A 20,998-nucleotide genomic window follows, 5' to 3' on the forward strand; every position below is an offset into this window, starting at 1 on the left:
CTGTTGTCTCCACTCTCAACAATCCCTGGCCTACAAAACACTCAATAACTCATCCCATCAACCTCCATATCACCTCACACTGCTTGAAATCCACTGCCACTATTTTCCCCTTGTATTTCAACATTGTTTATACATAATTCCCCTATTATCAGCAGTACTCTCCTCTTGCCCTTCCTATAATGACAAAAAATATTATACTCCATTTCTATTCCCATCAGAACTCATGTAACTAATTAACACTATTACTCATTTTGCTTTGGCAATGCCTTCTTTTTCTTCCAGAACTCATGCTTAACTTCCTCCATCCATTTCACACCAACCTTATTTAGCCTTTTGACCTTTGGAATGCTATCTGCTTATTCTGAATTCTGTAGTTCCATACAGATCTTTTCCTCCCAAAAGTCTTCATATGACAGGCTATCCACCCAGCTTATCATTTCATGGTCACTAACAGGAGGAAGATTCCACCACACATACACCATACACAATCACATCCTCTGATAAGATCAAATCTAAGACTCTTGAGTCCTCCTTTACATACAGATCTAAGATAGTTGTCACTCAGATGATGCCATCTTTGTATTCCAGCCTGTTACTTATCATGATAGATATCATTCATAATGATGAATCTGCCAAGCAATTTTTCCATATACATCTCTCTTTGACCCTTTACATTCTCAGGTCTATGGCAACATTCAACTAAATTCAACTCAGCCAGCCTGGTTGGCCGAGTGGTTAGCATAACCACTCTCCAGCCAAAAGGCTGTGGGTTTGAATCGCACCGTGGGCATGGATGCTTGTGATTGTCTGCGAAAATACTAGTGGTGGTACTCTCCATGGTAGATGGTGCTGGTGTAGTTGTGGTTCGTTGTAGTTAGTGGATTGAGTGGTGGAGGCAGAGAGTTGTAGAGCCCGCCCTCAATGAGTCTTTTGATTCCCTGGAGGTGTCATGGAGGTGCCATGTAATAATAATAATATAAATGGGAATGGTACACCCCAGACTATACTCATTCTTATTCTACCATTCCCATCCATATATTCAACTACTATTACCAGCAACATCCATTCTTCTAATGGTCTATCTTCTGCTCACCCTTCCCCCAATTTTCCCCATCTCTTGCATTCTTGAACCCTCAACTTCTTCGCTCATGTTATTCCTCTTTCCATTCAGAAGCACTTTAGTCTCACCTGTTCCACTCTCCTAATCTTTTGCATCATCAATACTGTGATCTCTTGTTCATTTACTCATTACTCTCTCTTACAACGATAAGAATCCACCATGCACACCAGCTGACTCATACCAAATCTATTTAAATGCAATAGATTGATTTAAATTGATTGTTCAAGAAACTTGAACAATCTCAAAAAAGCAAGAAATAATACACATTTGAGAAATTATGTGCAATTTCATTTGCAATCTGATCTATTACTCATATTGATATTGGTAATTATAGATAATTTACATTCAATGACACCCAAAAGCATGATCTTTAACAATATATTCTTATTCTTATTAATATTATTCTGGCCCTCCATGGAGTCATAAGACTCATTGTATGAGATCTATCTTAAACAACTCAAAATCTATCATATTCTATCACTGTTCATGCTCACACTGCCCTATCACGAAATATATTCCACAGTCCAACCTCCCTCTATGCAAAAAAGCCACTCCTCATTCTCTTAATTGCCACTTCCATTTGTAACTTACAGGGATGGTACCTTGTTCTTGCTCCTTCATCTTAATGTACCATACAAAAGAACTTCCCAGTGTCAATCCTGTAAACACCCCTCAACAATTTAAACATCTCAATCATATCACCTCACCTCAGTATATCCTCATAGATAACACTGTATGGTCTTAATATCATTTTTGTTATCTACCTTTACACACTCTCAAAGGTTAATTTATTCCATTCAAATCCCAGTGACTAAATATGAGTACAGTAATCCAGATATGGTCTGATGATTGCTTTATACAAAGGAAACACAACATGTCCTTCTCAGTATTGCAGCAATCCTCTGGGTTGCTGCAATACTGAGATTGCTGGGGAAAAAAAAAAAAAAAAACCTACATCAAAGCTATATCCTATTTTTACATGGCCTGAGAACAGAGTCATATTATTATTATTATTATTCAGGCCTCCATGGAGTCAAAAGATTCATCATGGGAAGCCCTTCCTAGGAAACACAAAATCTATCATACCACTCCTTGAATTCATTGACTATTCTTGCTCTCACCACTCTATCAGGTAATGCATTCCACGGTTCAACCACCCTCTGTGCAAAGAAACCACTCCTCACTCTCTTGCTCACAATTTCCTTTCGCAACTTCCAGGGATAGCTCCTTGTCATCACTTCTTCCCGTTGTGCTACCAAGCAAAAGAACTCCCCAGCATCAACCTTGTAACTACCTCTCAACAGTTTAAAAGTATCAATCATATCACCTCTCCTCCTATCTGCCAAACTCTGCAGTCCACACTCCCTCAGCTGATCCTCATAACTAACATTGTACAGTTCTGAAACCATCTTTGTTATCTATCCCTGTACTTTTCCACAGTTAATTTTTCCCCTTCAAATCCTGGGGACAAAATTTGAGAAAAATTGTCTAAGTGTGGTCTTATCAGGATCTTATACAATGGAACGATAACTCTTATCTCTGCAGGTCAGCGTCCTTCTCAGTATTACACCAATCCTTTGGGTCACCTTCACCACCTTTGCAATATGTTCCCTGAAGTTCAGGTTTCTATCAATCATAATCCCCCAGATATCTTTTTTCCCCTACTCACTCCAGTACAGCTCCTCCAATCGATTATGTAGCCTCCCATCGATGTATCCCAAACTTCAAGACATTACATTTTGCTGCATTAAGCTGATACCCCCATTCATTTGCCCATCTATCTAGTTTATTCAAATCCTCTTGCAATGCTGCCACATCTGCACTTACTAATAACCCTTCACATCATCTGCAAATAACTTCTCAGCTTCACATTATCTGCAAACAACTGAACATCCCCCTGCAATCCATCCACTGACAATATCATTGATATAAAGGTTAAACAATACAGGTCCCAGTAGTGAGCCCTGTGGGACCCCAACTATTATCTTATTATATTATCTTCTATACTTTTAATACAGCAACAGTAGTGGCCTAATCAATAATTTAATATCACAAGTTTTTTTATTAAGGCTAAGATCCTGGAGTCCTAATTGCAATTTATAATGAACTCAAAGAATAGATGGTTATGTGGGGAGAATATGTGCCATTCATATTCCTGGGATTTTTAGATCACAGCTTCTGTTGAAATTAGGGTGGTTGATTAAAATTTCACAGGGCTCCTTTAATTTGCACTCATACCAAGTTTTGGTGTGATAAAATTAACAGGTACCTTTGTACCCAATTCTATGTAGAGTATCCAAGACATAATAAGAAAGGCCAGATTTACTGTAGCTATTAGATTTAATGTGTAATTTATGTTCTCTTATCCAGATAGGAATTGTGCATCCAGTTTCACCTATATAAGGCAGGTGTTGAAAGTGCACTGAATAAAGTATACTTCAAGGTGGATAAACTGAATAAAGTATACCACAAGATGAAGGGGATCTTGGAAGAGTAGAATAAATTCTTTAATTATGCAGGAGGTTTAAAGGTGCCATTAAGATTGTATTTGTGTAGTATTATGTTTATTTTATCTGATATCCCTTGAATGGTTGAACTTTTATTATAATCTAGCTTATTTTTATTATTAGGTGCAGTCTTGTGAAGAATTTTGTTGATAGTATTTTTGCTGTAGACATTGTTTTTAGGAAAGTGTTGCTGATAATTTTTAATTCATGCTTAAGAGCTTGCTTATTGGAGCATATCTTTAAAGTCATATTTTTAGTGTGTTAATGGCACCTAGTTTTTTTGTGTTGGGAGTTCGTAAGAGTTTTTGAGTATATACTGGCCAGTGATAACTAATATTTAGGAATTGACAGCGTATACTAGAAATATAGATTAAATAAACTTTAATATATACTTTCGTATGTGTACACTTACGGTAAACAGTGCAAAGTCTGGCAGCCATGGAGCCAGTTAATGAAAACATTATCAACATACCTAAATCAGACTTTGGTTTTAAAGTAAAGGAATCTAAAGCATGTTGCTGAAAACCTTCCATATAAAAGTTAGTAATAGGAGAGGAGATAATGGCATGGCCATGGCTGCACCTTCTTTTCTAGAGCATTTTGCCAAACAGAATAACCAGACCGTAGTACATGGGCAAAGAGTGTTGTGATATCGGGCAGAATTTGTCCTCTAGAAGAATTATGTCACTGACTGGGACATTTGTGAAAAGGGCAGATACATCAAAATTAACTCATAAATCACTTTTATCAAGTGTGATTATTTTAATTTTATTTACAAAGTGTTATGTGTTTTTCATATAGGAGGAGGAATGACCTACCAACTCCATAAGTGTTGACACTAGTTTCTTGGCTAAGTGATAATTGGGGATGTCAATGCCTTCAACTATCAGATGAAGTAGAATGTTCTCCTTATGAATCTAACACGGACTATAAATTCTTGGGGAGCGAGCATAATGAGGAAGTAGTTTCTTAATTGTGTCTCTGGACAAAGAAGTTATTGATTTATTTAATTCTATTGTTTTCTTCTTAATCAACTTAGCTGAGTTATATTTCACAAGTTGATAGGTTGTCAGAGACCACATTTTACAATATCCTGATATGCATGTAAAGATTTACCAAATATTAATTCAGTTTTGATGAGATTGGTAGTTACTATCTTGGTGTTATTTAAAATGTTAGAACTTTCTAATCATTTGTTATCAGCTATGTTAGTTGAAAGAAACCTTATATTTCTCTCAGTATGGTATATAATATCTTAACTCTCCTAGGTGTCACAGCAAAGCTTAGGCCTTTACTATGTATCAAGAGTTTGTCATTGTTCGGGTAATGGCTTAAAAGGTTAATCACATGACTGTTCATTGAAGGCAGTTGGCTTGCACTTATATATGGTTGATTACTGCCTGTCATTTCTTATTTGTAGTTGGTTGATTACATTATCACTCGCTTGTGGTTGGCTGATCTCAGTTATTCAATCATGAGAAATTTAAATTTTTGCACTAGTTGTTTAATCTGGTGGATATTTCAATGCAAGAAATTTGTTATAAGTTTTACTTTCTTCTTTCCAGGGTATTTTAGCTGAGTTGTCAGTAATCCTCTCAAGAACATCCAAATATCTGAATATAAATAAATATATGAAAAGTTATTCTTCTCCTTCTTATGATTATTATCCTAAGACCCCATGGAATCAAAGACTTATCTATAAGGTTCTTTGTCAAGTTATGATTCTGAATTTACAACCTGGTTCAGAGAAAGTGCTAAGATTTTGCAAGAAGACTGTATCTCCTCTCTGAGAACTGTTTCTACATATGGTTATAAATATTAAGTGCTTCAACAAGGTGAACTTCTTTTTCAGCTTGATGAAGGTAGGAATATGATTGCTGACTGCACATCTTTTTAAAAAATTTCTTTTTAGAAAAGAAAGCACAAAAAGAGCAGTATATGCCTTTCCTTAATAAACTGCTCTTCTAAATTTATTGCAAAAGGCAAAATTAGATTACCAAAAAAAAAAAAGGATGTCACTTAACAAATCTCCATGCAGATCCTCACAGATAATATTATCCTCATCTGCCCAATGCTGTATATGACCTCTCACTAATTTCTCAACAATCTTAATATGACTATTGAAGAAATACAAATTACTCTACACTCTGAAAACTCCATTCTGCTATCATCTTATGCAGTGGCACTATCTTTCTCTCCTTTTAATCCTTAGGTGCCTTTTTCATAACCAGACTCTCAATGAACAGAGCTATCAGTTCTTCAGCAAATTCTCTAAAAACACGTGGTCAAATCAAATTCAGTCTTGTTATCTTAATGGAATACAGAAAACTTTGGTATTCGTAACTCTCCACTTGCACACTTCCAAACCTTTCACAATCCCCATCCCTCTAGTCATTAATTAAACATCCTTTCCAGAATGAAATACCCCAATAAAGTGATCATTAAAGAATTCCACTATGTCTTCTACACCAATCACTCTAATGCTATTTTCACATAACAACATCATTCTTCTACAATCATTTCTTCTCCTACTGGCTGCATAATGAAAGAATTACTTTGGATTTTCCTAGGATCTCAGGGCTAATCTCTTCTCTTATTAAAGTTGGGCCTTCTTTACAATGCTAGTCACTTTGCTGGTTTGAGTTTTATATTGCTCATGCAACTGCTTTGCTCCCTACTCCTTATGCTTTTTCGATAACCTCCTTTTTATCTGCAGTTTTTTCATTTGATATCATTTGTGTCATCACTTTAACCAAATCCTGTTCACTATTTCATTAGAGGTCTATAACTCACCACTGCTGCAACTAAATATTTCCACATGAGTTCCCATACACTAGTGACATCTTGCCCTTCTAATTCTTACAATAATGGGAATGCTCAAGGTGATTTCTAAGATTATTATAATCACCTGTCTTATAACAATTTGGGAATGACCAAGTGCAGAATCTCATCTCTCAAGCAAACATACTGAATAGGATAGTCAATTCAGGAAGTAAAGTTGGATGTGGGGCCTAAAGGGATGCTGCAGTTAATATATATATACTAATGAGAGAAGTATCAGAAACAAGAGGAAGGAGTTTTTAGCATTGCTTAGAGCAGCCTTACCAAATGTTACAGGCATAAGTGAGACTTGGCTAACAGCAGATGATGTAGTTACAGGTATAGAATGTGAAGCATTTAGTATTTTCAGGTAAGGTAGAGAACATAGGATGAGAGAAGGGATACTGCTGATGATAGCGGATGAATTGCAGCCAAAAGGAAGAGAAGATAGGTGGAAAGGTGGCTATTCATGTGAAGCAGTCTGGTGTGCTATTCAAGCCAATATGATAAAATATACAGATGGTTGTTCCATACAGGCCAGGGAGAGTTCCATAGATGATTTGAAAAACATGCATTGTCAAATTAGTACAATGAGTACATACCGAGTTATTATTATCCCCCATAATAACTTCATCTATGGAGATATAGACTGGATGGAAAAAGGATCACATGACAGGAAGGAAATAGAATTTATAAACCTACTAAGAGATAATTACTTGAGGCAGTATGTGATGGAAGGGACTAGGAGTGGAAGAGTATTGGACCTGGTCATAGGATCAAAAGAGCTATCCATAACCAAGATGACCATGCAGTCTTGACTTGGGAGATTGTAAAACATGAGGAATATTCTGTCAGTAAGTATATATGTGGAATTACAAGACAGGTGATTATGACGAGCTTAGGAAGAAGCTTAAATCTGTGCCATGGCATAAAAAACTGCAGAGTAAAGATGTTAGCAGTGCATGGGAAATAATTAAGGGTCATCTAGAGGAAGCAATATTAAATTGTATACCTAAGATAAGGAGGATTAATCAGGTAGGAATTAGACAGATAGGAAGATAATAATATCATTAAGCATGAGCAGCAGAAGAAAAAAATGTTGTTGACAGTGCATAAAGAGAAAGCGACCAGCAAGCTCATAAAAAGTAGAACTCAGGCAAGAAAGGTGACCAGCATGGTAAGGAAGATAATCAGATTAAGAGAAGAAGCTAGCTGAGTAGACCAAAGGAAATCCCAAAGAGTTCTTTCATTATGTGCAGAGTAAGAGGAAGAATGACTATGGAAGACTGACCTTAATGAGTGACCATAGTCACAAGGTGACAGAAGAAGCAGATAAAATAGTTGAGTTACCAATTTGCAAGGGTATATCATCCTTGTGAGGTTACTACTTTAACATATCTGACAATCACTAATGTGGGAACAGAGGTGGATGAATTGGAGATTCGTGGGATATTGCAGCATCTCAATTTAAATACGGCTGTGGGATTAGATGGGATATCAGTTCAGGTTTTGCAAGAATGTCCAAGGGAACTGGTAATGCCTTTCACTAAGCTCTTTAATTTAAGTCAAATGCCTTTGCTAAGTCTAAGGAAATGGCAGCTTATGCTTTTCCCTTTTCTCTTGTAACTTTATTATAAAAGGCTAGCATATTACTAAAACAAGAGTGCCCCTTCACAAATCCATGTTGACTCTCACAGATAACATTACCCTCATCTGCCCAATGCTGTATACGGTCCCTCACTACTTTCTCCAAGATCTTACCAACTACTGATGACAAACAAACTGGCCTATAATTAGACACTTCCAGTCTGCTACCGCCCTTATGCAATGGCACTATCTTACCTTCCTTCCATTCTGTGGGGCACCTTTCCCACAGCCAGACTTGCATTGAAAAGCCAGGTCAAAGAACTGTCAGTTCCCTAGCACATTCTCTCAAAACTCGCGGTGAAATACCATCCAGTCCCACAGCTTTACTGACATCCAGAGCATTCAGTATTTGGAACACACTCTCCTCCTCCACCTCTAAACCTCGAACCTGCCCTATCCCTCTAGTATTCAAATTGACTTCTCCAGGATGAAATACTCCAATAAAGTGTTCATTGAACAATTCCACTATGTCCCCTGTATCAGTCGCTCTATTCCCATTTTTATCCCAAAATGTCATTTCTCCTCCTACTGGCCACATAGCTAAAAAAGTCCCTAGGATTTTCCTTGGATCTAAGGGCCAATCTTTTCTCATATTCTAGATTCGCCTTCCTTACCATACTAGTCACTCTCCTCACCTGCATCTTATATTCTTCATGCATCTTCTCTTCACCTGTCTCCTTATATCTCTTCCATAGCCTCTTTTTCGCATGCAGTTCCTGTTTAATATTGTTTGTCATCCACTTTACTCCAAATTGTGTCCTCTTCTTCACTCGTGGAATACAGCTTACCATTGCTGCTAACAAATATTCCTTCACAATTTCCCAACCACTAATGATATCCCAGTCTTCCAATTCCTCCCTCCATGAAATTTCTCCAGGTTGACGTCTAAGACTATTATAATCACCTGCTTTATAATTCCACATACGTTCCCGTCTCTTTGATACTCCTGCATGTCTATTCATTTTCCAAGTCAAAACCACATGGTCACTCTCTCCAACTGGTAGGAGAGATGTCATCCCAGTTATTATCAACTCTTCTGATGCTATAACCAAATCTGAAACTCTTCAACCTCTTGTTCCCTCTGTTACATGTTACCTAAGACATTTGTCCCTCAAGAATTCTATATGATACTGCATGACAGACAACATGGCTTTGTGATGGGCAGGTGATGTCTTAATAATTTACTAACTTTTTCAAATAGAATAAGAGCTGAGTTGGATAAAGAAAATGGTTACACGATGATTCTCCTAGATTTTGCAAAGGCATTTGAGAATACCACACGGACCTCTGTTATGCAGATTAGAACAAATGGGGATGGATTTGACATTGGTTAAGTGGATAACAGCATGTCTGCTGAAAAGATATCAAAAGGTGGTATATAGAGGTGCAGAATTGAGATGCAAACAGGTGACAAGTGGTGTGCCACGAGGTTCAGTACTATGACCATTCCTGTTTATTTTATACACAAATGATATAGGGAATAATCTGAAATGAAATATTCAGTTGTTTCAGATGCAAAATTAGGTAGAGTAATAATTAATCAAGGTGATGTGCAGGCCTTATAGGATGATTTAAATAGGCTGTCAATATGGGAAAGATAATGGGTCTCCGTTTAATGTGGAGAAATGTAAAGTTATGCATGTTGAGATAAATAGATTACAAGCTGTGTACCACATTGATAGAACTGTACTCCAGGAAATAGGTTAAGCCAGAAATTTAGTTTTGGTACATAGAGAGTTAAAGTTTAGAGGAAATGTTGCTAAAGTAGTCCATGAGATTACTTTATGTGGTTACCACCCATGAAAGATTATTACTAAACCTATAGTACATTTATACAATGGGCAGGCTAAGGATAGTAAATTTGTTTTTCAATTTCTGTCAATCTTATATATTTTTTGTAATTTTTAAAAAATTTATTTTACATGTTCTGGAAACCCCACTCTAGAGACCAAACATAGGACTTTTTCAAGCCACTTCAGGCCTCCAATAAGCAAGGAAGTGGTCTCACAATGGGGCGATGAAATTTATCTTTCACCTAAAGACGACCACAAACATACGTGCCCATGCTGGGATTTGAGCCTGCAACCTTGGTTGGGGAGTGGGTAACCACTCGGCCAACTAGGCCGGCGTATTGAAGAATACATAAGCAAGTAGAGATAAGGAAGTTGTTATTCGTTATTCCTCTTTATAAGCCCTTGATACATCCATATCTGGATTACTGAGGTCAAGTCTGACTTCCTTGGTTTCTCGTGGATGAGGTAGATGGAGAATTTAGAACTGAGTGACTAAGCTAGTGAGTAGTCTGTGGAATGTTCCCTATGAGGATAGATTGAGGATGTGTGGAATGCAGAAGTTGGTTGATAGGAGAAAAAGAGGGGCCATGAAAGAAACATTTTAGTTGCTTAACAAAAAAAAGTTCACTGCCATGCTACTCGGGCATGGTTTGTTCCCGTATGCCAAGCAATTTCACTTTGTCAGCAGGAAGTGTCATACAAATATATTCGTAGCTGGCTTGTGAGGCTCATATACCAACTACGAGTATACTCGTAGTTGGCAGCAAATGTGTTAAAGGGTTTTATAGGACTGATGCAGGGAAATGTTACAGCACTTAGCTGAAGGAGTTAGAACAAGGGGTTATCCCTGGAAATTGAATAAAGGTGTGGTTAGTAGGGGTGTGAGGACTAATGTTTGGATTGGAGATTTGTGAATGAGTGGAATGGGTTGCCAGAGTGAGTATTTTGGTTCAAGGAGAGGTATGATAGATTGTGTGAATAGTCTGGTCTCCCACGTGAGTTTTCTTCCACCATAAGGACTAATTTTTGGATTGGAGATTTGTAAATGAGTGGAATGGGTTGCCAGAGTCAATTGTGAGTATTTTGTCTGTTAATAGGTTCAAGGAGAGGTATGATAGATTGTGTGGATAGTCTGGTATCCCGCATGAGTCTTCAGACACCATGGAGGTGCCCATACAATAATTATAACTCTACATAAATTCCTTTCTCCTTGACTCTTCCACATGTCTACTCATCCAAAAGTCATGAACACTTGATCACTCTCTCCAACTGGTTGCAAGGATACCAGTTAAGTTACAATGACATCCTCTAATGCCAAGAATAAATCCAAAACTCTTGAACTTCTTGTTTCTTCTACTACATGTTGTCTGAGGCACTTGTTCCTCAAAAATTCCAAAAATTCTATTCTCTTAATGTTACATGATTTTCCTCTAACCAATTAATGTTGCTGTAGTTAAAATCTCCATAAAAATTGCTTATTTTCCATTTGCCAAACTCAACTGCCTAAATATTTCTTGCTTCACACATTCTGTACTTCCTGGCTTATAGCAACATATCACTAAATGTCCTGTCCTGCCTATCCTCACCTCACACCATATACTCCCAAAATTATTTGTGCTCTTTCCCTCCAAATCCTCTACTCTGAAAGGAAACACTCATCACTTATCATAAGCATAACTTCACCACTATGTTTGCCCTTGCTATCCTGGAAAAATGCACCATATACCCTTTATGCCTATTCTTGACAGTATAATCACTGATCCCATTAATCTCTGGACTGACTTGGGCTATCAATGCCAATAATTCATCTCCAATATTCCAGATACTGATGGCATTTGTATAAAGAAACATCAATGAATTGTGAGTATTTGTATACCTATTATTATTCCTTCTAGACTTCCTTTGATTCTGCATAACACCATATGTTTCCCCATCTCCTGAGTATCTATCCCCTACTCCATACTTCTCTTCACCCAGAAAACTCTAGTTTCCCTGCACTGTACTAATATGCTCGGCTTGAAAACATTTTCTCCAGATGCCTAGATCCTTCCTCATTCAAATGTAGTCCGTCTCTTGCATATAACTCTCTTCTATCCTCAAATACAATCAAATTATCCATGTAATTCAAGCCTCTCTTTCAACTCATTCTCACTGTCATCCCCTTCATTATTGATGCTCTTCTTATGATCTCTACATTATCATATCTAGGTAGCATGCTTACTATTTTTCCCTATCACACTCTTCTGCCATACAACCTCAATCACAAACCTCAAATCTCTCACTACCCAATTCACACTGCCTCTCAGGTCATTTGTACTCAGCATCAAAATAATCATCTCATACATACACTATTTCACTTTGCATAATTGCCATATTCATTGTTCTCCATTGTTCTTCCAGGCAAATACTCCTCTAGCATTCTATTTTGTATCCCACAAATCACTGAATTTCCATATATCACAACTCTCACTATGGCATTCCTTTCTTGCTCACCTGCATCCCTCGCTCTCTCTCTCTCTCTCTCTCTCATTTCATTCCTACTTATTCTGTCTTCCAGTATCTCTAAACTCCCTTAACTCCTGTCTCTCCTCTGACTCTCACTCACTCTCTCACTGAGAGAAACATTGCATAAATTTGGACACTCACTTAATGAGAAACAATACCTTCATTTAATAATCACTGAAATGAAATTAATGAAACTGCAGAATCTTACAAATGTGATAATTCCCACAGCTGTAAATTTCTTATTAATAAAGCTTCAACAATCTTCAGGAGCAAGGGAAATTACTATATTTTGAGAGATTCTGTGCAGTTTCATTAATTTCATTTCAGTGTCCATGCTACTGAAGATTGTTCCGATTTTGTGATTAAGAACTGCAGTTTTTTTTGGTTTTTTTTGTAGCAGAAACACATAACTCCAAGAACAATGCTCTAATAGCGATTCCCCCTCCCCGTTTCTACTCTCAGCAATGTTTTTTATAACATTTATAACATGTGCAAAATATCCTTGCCTATATTTCATAATGAAGCATGCTGACAAGAAACAAACATTAAGAATTACTGAACACCAATTTAGAAAAGTGGATTTGATAAATTAAAGTGAAAACTACACAATTTAGACACAAATATTAGTGGTGGTGGGCAGTAAATGCTATTTGTAGATAATAATGAAAGTGGTGTTGTGTGTAGTTGGTGAATTAAGCAGTGGGAGCTGGAGAGTGTTCCAAGGACTCATTGGAGGAGTTACGTAATAATAATAATAAGATTTCTGTAACAGCTTTAACATTACTTACTGGAGGACCTGGAAATCCTGGATCTCCTTTCTGCCCTGGTCGTCCATCGATTCCTGGTGAACCCTATGAAGGAATTATGTCACAGCATATTAAAAATCCTAGTTAATAATAAAATTTCTAATGATTCCTATAACTACAGCATATCAACCACAAAAACATTTCAAACTGGAAGTATTATCTATCACTTTAAAAAATGTATATTTTTTAAATTATTTAAAATCATGTAATGTTAAAATCATATATATAGTTGTATAATATGCTAAAATATGTCTGACCCTTTTCCACAAAATTCAATGGAAATGTTTAGCAGAATTTCAAAATGAAGGAAGATATACTAGTCAAACCATGCAAAAATTTGAAATGCTAGTATTATCCATTTAAAACACATATAATGTATAATTGTCAGGATCAGAAATAATCATCAGAAGACAATTGTACCAATTTTCACCAAAATGCATACAATTTTTTGATAATAGTACAGAGTAGTAATTTTTTGATAATAGCACTCTGCTCAAGCCAAGATAAATTTTACATTCTGTACTATTATCAAAAAACTGTGTGAATCATATAGTGCAAGATTTGAGGTTGATGTTAGAGATAGTGTAGCAGAAATGTGTCCAAGGAAAGATAATGAGCATGCTGCCCCCAGTAAATGTGGAGTGGAGGAGAAAAGCAGTAACAACAAATGAGCTGATTGTGAGAATGTGTAGGAAAAGAGGTCTGGAATATGTGGATGCATGGAGTAGGTGTGAGTATAGAATAGAGTTATATGCAAGAGGCAGATTACATTTGAATATGGAAGGGTGCAAGCATTTGGAGAGAGTGTTGTTTTCTGGGCAAGTGAGTGTATCAGGAGAGGGAAACCAGAAATGTACAGATGGAATGTAGCAGAGATGGCCTCATGTGGGAATAGTGGTTTGAGAATTGTGAGGGTGTGCACTATATTATGCAGTCAGGTGAAATATGAGGGAATTAATAATGGCTATATGAGTACTCATGATGCATTGCTTTTTCTGTATACAAATGCTAGCAGCATTAGAAATAAAGGGAACAAGTTTATGGCACTGATTGACACAGTTTCTCCAAAGATTGTTAGTATTAGTGAAACTTGGTTAACTGAGAGGGATGTTCTAACAGGGATAGAAATCAAAAAGTATAGATTCCTATACTTTTTTGATTTCCATCCCTGTTTGTAGGCAGAATGTAGACTGCAGAGTTTGGTGGATAGAAGACGGGGGGGGATATGATTCAGACATTTAAGCTATCAAAGGATTATTATCATGTTAACACTGAGGAGATTTCACATGTGGTAGAACAAGGGGAAAGGGCAAGTGGCTGACCCTGGAAGATGCAAAAGGGAGTGGTGAATAAAAGAGCAAGAAGCAAGTCTTTTGCACAGAGAGTAGTAAAAGCATGGAATGCACTGCCTGAGACAGTGGATGAGTTAAGGTGTGTTACAACAGACCTTGTGTTGACCTCCCATGGTGAGTTTTGTAACTCTATGGAGATCAGGGAAATAGTAATAATAGTAATAAATGGCAGTGAGTATAAGAAAAACCAGATACATGGCAAGAAAATCAAAATTTTCAAAGATAGTTCATTACCAGGAGTGTTGTATGTATGTATGGGAACCATGAAAGATATGCTTGTCAAGAAACTGAACAAGAGAAACAAGAGAGTGTGGATCTGCAGGAAGTGTGAGTTTTTGGTGGACTGTGAAGTGTTAAATGAGAAATGAGAATGGGGAGTGAATATTAGGTAAAAGGCAGAAGGGAGTGAGTATCAATAATTAAGAAGGGTATCAGCCAGAAGCGTGAGCAAGAGAATATGTTTCTGATTATGGAAAAGACTAAAGAGCAAAAAGTGAAGAAAATTGCAGAACAGGAGATAATATGATTGAAGGTACAAAAGTTGACATAACTAAAGGAACAGAAGAGAGCATGAGTAAATAAATAAATTCCATGTGATGATACAGCATTCTCCCTTTTAACGGGAGTTCATGGTACCATCTAGTTCCCCCCCCCCCAAAAAAAAAAAAAATTTTATCCAGGCTCTGGAAATGGCATAGGCTGATGAATCAGACCTATGGCTGGGTCAGTATTCCTGACTGTAATCCGTGTGTGTCCTCGGATAGGTTTGCCTGCTTGTGGGATGAAAAACACCAGATAAACTAGTGGAAAAAAACCTGCTGTCCATGCCCAAGACTGGCTAACTTGGCTATAAGAGCATGAGTGAGGGGAAATTTCAAGCATGAGAATGGAATTATGAGAATGGAAGCAAGCATGACTGAGAGAATAACAGCAAGAGTTACTGCAAATACAAAAGAAAATACAATTGCCAGAATTCAAGAGTTGAAGAATGAGAGGCATAGGAAATTAAATTAGACATTCAGTGGACATGAACAGAAGAGTGCAAAAGAATAACATGAAAGACAGTAGAGAAAAAGAGGTGGTGAATGACTCAAAACTGGTGCCGCATGGAGATTCCATTACTAAAACTGTAATGGATAAGAGTAGAAAATTTGTTTATTCAGGAGTGAGACTGAAGTGGATGATTGACACTTTGGATATGAGAAGTACACATGCAAGGGGATTAGTAGTGATAGCAAGAGTGAATGATATGGTTGCACATAGGGAGAATATGAAGATTGATATCAGGGGATAACTGAGGAGACTGAGAGACAACACCCCCCTTTCTGTACTACAGAAGCTGTTATTAGGGCTTTTGATAGCTTTTAACAGCTTTGAAGCTCACTGAAATTCAAAAACTACATTTTATATTGAAGACATGTCTACAGAAAAGGTAGAAAGAGCTTAGTGACATTAAAAAATTTAGTTTAATCCTTTATCCAAGTGTAAGCAAACAAAGTTTGCACCTGAAGTATCTTCAGGACTGAGGCAACTCGTGGTGAAGGTGGACCAAGCTCTCATCACTACTTGTCTTAGTATCTCCCATAATGCAAAGCACATCTTCTTGCAGACATGTATAATGCTATGCATTAGGGGAAGGGCCACTACCCAGACTGGTTTCGACCTTTATCGAGGTCTTGTCAGTGGGAGCCAGACCTAGAGGTGGTGATACTAAGGTGAAAACAATCGAGAGGTCATATTTACTTTTACGAGTTGCCAAAAGATGTCTCACCTTATTATTAAATTACTCTGGATTTAGAGAAAGATGTTGGAAGGCTTTTTTTTTTCCCCACTTGGTTAGACTATAAAAAATTTAGCTTAATCCTTTATCCAAGTGTAAGCAAACAAAGTTTGCACCTAAGTATATTCAGGACTGAGGCAACTCGTGGTAAAGGTGGACCAAGCTTTCATCACTACTTGTCTTAGTATCTCCCATAATGCAAAGCACATCTTCTTGCAGACATGTATAATGCTATGCATTAGGGGAAGAGCCACTGCCCAGACCAGTTTCGACCTTTATTGAGGTCTCATCAGTGGGAGCCAGACCCAGAGGAAGTGATACTCAGGTGAAAGCAATGGCGAGATCATATTTATCTATACAAGTTTCCAAAAGGTGTCTCTCACCTTATTATGAAATTACTCTGGATTTAGTGAAAGATGTTGGAAGGTTTTTTTTTCCCACTTGGTTAGACTATAAAAAATTTAGTTTAATCCTTTATTCAAGTGTAAGCAAACAAAGTCTGCACCTGAAGTATCTTCAGGACTCGTATAGGTAAATATGACCTTTCCATTGTTTCCACCTTAATATCACCACCTCTAGGTCTGGCTCCCACTGATGAGACCTCAATAAAGGTCGAAACCGGTCTGGGTAGTGGCCATACCAGGTTTTCAGAAGGATGAAGAGATGTCGGAACGGGTCCAAAGGCGACTGCCAAAGGTAGTTTCTGACCTCTGGAATGTTGAGTATGAGGAAAGATTGAGAAGATGTAATTTGCAGGGTCTGGTAGACAGGAGGAAGAAGGGAGATATGATAGAGACCTACAAATTGGTAAGGGGTTGTTGGAGGATCAATCAATGGTGAAGTTCTACAGAGAATAGTGGAAGATCAGGGGAGAACCCGAGGTCATCCCTGGAAACTGTATAAAGAGGGTGTGAGTAGGAGAATGAGAAGCAGGTTTTTTTCATGCAGAGTTATGAATGATTGGAATGCCTTGCCTGAGAGTGTGGTGTCTGCAAGGAGTTTGAGTGTGTTTAAGACATGGTATGATGAGATGTGTGTGTGATAAAAGGACCTCCCAGATGAGTCTTTGGCTCCATGAGTCAAAGACTCATGGAGCCAAAGTGGTAATAATAATTCTTGGGGTAATAATACTATTACCCCAAGGTCTTGGGGTAATAATAATAATAATAATAATTATACATGTCCGCAAGGAGATGTGCTTTGCATTATGGGAGATACTAAGACAAATAGTATGAGAGCTTGGTCCACCTTTACCATGAGTTGCCTCAGTCCTGAAGATACTTCAGGCGCAAACTTTGTTTGCTTACACTTGGATAAAGGATTAAACTAAATTTTTTATAGTCTAACCAAGTGGGAAAAAAAAACTTACAACAGCTTAGTGACATTGATATCAGCAAGGAAGACAAGTATCGTGTGAAAGTGAATGTAGTAGATTTAAAGGATGGTAACGATTGTGTATTTGAATGTCAAGAGAGAGAATAAGCAAAGAATAAGTAGAAAATATGAAAAGCAAGTTTAGGAGCATGAAAGAAGAGACTAGAGGACAAAAACAACCTAACTGATGTGAAGTGAACAACAGGTGCCTACCTCTAGTGAAATAGAGAATAAGATGTGGTGCAAAGTGGATGACACTAATGATATCAAATGGGAAACTACAAATGAAAAGGAGATTATGGAAAAAGTATAAGGAGAGGGGAGCAGAGTAGTTGCATGAGGAATATAAGGCTCATGCTAGAAAAGTGACTAGCATGGTAAAGAAGGCACTTTGAGATTTTTAAACTGTTGAGAGGTGGTTACAGGGTTGATACTGGGGAGTTCTTTCCCTTGGTTGAACAGCAGGAAGGAGTGGTGACAAGGGGCCATCCCTGCAAGTTACAAAAGGAAACTGTGAGCAAGAGTGAGGAGTGGTTTCTTTGCACGGAGGGTGTTGAACCATGCATTGCCTGATAGAGTGGTGAGAGCGAGAATGGTCAATGAGTTTAAGGAGCAAGCTCATTGACCGTTATGATAGACTTTGTGTTTCCTTGGAGGGATCTCCCACAATGAGTCTTGATAGACTTTGTGCTTCTTAGGAAGAACTTCCCGTGAAGAGTCTTTTGACTCCATGGAAGATTGAATAATAATAATCCCTGAGATTCAAGGAAAATCCAAAAGAATTCTTTCAGTATGTGGCCAGTAGGAGGAAAAATAATTGTAAAAGTATGATTTTGTTATATGAAATGGAAGTAGAGTGGCTGATGTAGAAATGTAGAAGATATAGTGGTGGAGTCCTTTAATGATCACTTTATTGGGGTATTTCATTCTGGAAAAGAGGTTTAATTAATTACTATAGGGATGGGGATTGTTACAGGTTTGGAAGTGCAAGTGGAGAGTGCATTATAAATATGGATCTGATAAATAGAACTGGATTTGATCTCACCACATGTTTTTAGAGAATTTGCTAAGGAACATATAGTGGCATCAACTTTGCTTGTCAATTAAAAGTCTGGCTATGGTAAAGGTGCCCAAGGAGTGAAATAGAGAGAAAGAGAGTGCCATTGCATAAGATGATAGCAGAACTTTGTTGTGAAACTGGAAAGTAATTTGTATTTCTTCAATAGTGATTAAGATTTTTCAGAAATTAGTGAGGGATTATATATAGCATTGAATAGATGTGAGTAATGTTATCTGTAAATGTCAGCATGGATTTGTTAAGGGGAACTTTTGGCGGGATCTCCTTGGAGATCCCTCCAAAAGTTCAATCTAACTGACTTTTATAATAAGATAAAAAGAGCAGTTGACAAGAAAAAGGCATATACTGCCATATTTATTTTATTTTATTTTTTAAAAGGCATTTTACAGGGTACTCTTTTTTTTTTAGTGACATCACAAAATTACAAAAAAAAAGTGTTTTTAATCGGTGTATAGTGTGCCTTTTGTAGTGAATTGTGGACGGCAGTTCGTTGGTTGACTTTTATCACCTTTCTTTAGGATGGGTTGGATGTGGACCTATATCCATGCTGTAGGGTGTACTTCAGGTAAATAGGATAGCTTGTTATCAAAATAATAAGCCTGTTTTTTAAAAAGCTGTTTCCATTTGAACATCTGCATTAAAATATCCACAGCAAACAAATACATCTAAGTTAATTTAAAAAGCCATCAAACAAAATATCATCAAAAAAGGAATAAAGCTATAACAAGAAATTCCTAATCTTATCCAAACCAGCCTTTGACTATATTAATTCTTCATTGACAGAAGAAATGCTAAGCAGTACCAGGATAGATTCTACATCACAAGATCTACAGCAGATTTTCTCATTTGCTCATAATCCAACTCTGGATACATACCACAGAAAGGTTTGAAGCCTGTGTTGTTCTTCTTGATTTTCGATTTAGCACATGATGATACAACAGCATTGAGTTCCCTTTTATCTGGGCTTGAGACTGGCATATAGCTGATGAATCAAGCCTATGGCTGGGTATTAAGTATTCCTAACTGTAATCCATGTGTGTTCATGGGGCTGGTTTGCCTGTTCTGGGGGAAGAAAAACCCGAGTTTCAAGGTGCGACTCTAAGTGGTTCAAGAGTTGATTGTTGATGACCTTCTCCATAGCAAGGTTTCAGTAGTCTGACACAGCAGGCCTCTTGAAAATGCCATCTTATGGTCTGCCTTCCATCTTTCGTAATTAAGTCATATACATATGACTTTTCCTCATATACATAAATGATCCTTTCTCATTAACCTCAAACCTGATCAATAGTTTTGCTGATGACAGCATTCCTCTTATGTACCAAATCTTGCAGTGCTTCAACATTCAAAGCTTCAATAAATTCAACAACCAGGGCTCTAAACGTTAATCTCTATGCCATCCTTCAATGGGGGTGATGAAAATCTAGTCACCTTCAATACTTCCAAAATACAATTCTGATCTCTTTTTCTTTCCCACAAAAAAGATAACGATATCAATGATAACACTCAGCAAGAACTTTTTCTTGCTTTTTTCCTTCTTGGACTAGCACTTATTTCTTGCTTTTTCTTCTTGGACTAGCACTTACTTCTTGCTTTTTCTTCTTGGACTAGCACTTACTTCTTGCTTTTTCTTCTTGGACTAGCACTTACTTCTTGCTTTTTCTTCTTGGACTAGCACTTACTTCTTGCTTTTTCTTCTTGGACTAGCACTTACTTCTTGCTTTTTTTTTTTTTTTGGTACAAACTGCATCATCATTTCTATAGCAATTTCAGTCTCCAAAAAAAGCTGATAGCTTTTTTTTTGCTCAACAATTGGTTTTTACCTGCCCAGATACAAATCCTGTGTACAAATACTGGATATGCCCAATCTTTGAATAAAATTCTCACATTTGAAGTGTTCATCCAAAAATCCTCTTTAAAAACTCTTGATGTTGTCCAAAAGAGGGTAGTTTGGCTAAATATGTTTGCAGTTCAGCACCCTCTCTCTCTCTCTCTCTCTCTCTCTCTCTCTCCATCCTCTGTTTCAGAGACATTCTATTTCTGCAGTCTCTTTTCTACTGATAGTGGCATCTATCATTCCTCCTATTAGTTTAACTAACAATAAAATGAACAGCAGCTACACAACAACCATTTACAGTTCAACTGCTAACCGACTAAACACATTTCAACTCATTTTTCTTTTTACCCATACAGGTCTGTTCTCTGGAAGACCCTTTTTC

At 37.3% G+C, this 20,998-nt stretch overlaps 1 protein-coding gene across 1 annotated transcript in view; it reads right to left on the reverse strand.

Annotated features, from left to right (window-relative positions):
* The window catches only part of Col4a1 (Collagen type IV alpha 1), a 903,940-nt gene that overhangs the window by 705,344 nt on the left and 177,598 nt on the right, over window positions 1-20,998 (reverse strand). The window contains exon 9 of the mRNA XM_090402880.1: window positions 13,181-13,243. Coding sequence (XP_090259006.1) covers window positions 13,181-13,243 — 63 coding nt within the window. The remainder of the gene's footprint in view (window positions 1-13,180; window positions 13,244-20,998) is intronic.

The sequence above is a fragment of the Typopeltis vanoorti genome, chromosome 13 (assembly GCF_054136105.1).
Source record: "Typopeltis vanoorti isolate ZY-2024b chromosome 13, IOZ_Tvanoo_1.0, whole genome shotgun sequence".
Lineage (NCBI taxonomy): Eukaryota > Metazoa > Arthropoda > Arachnida > Uropygi > Thelyphonidae > Typopeltis > Typopeltis vanoorti.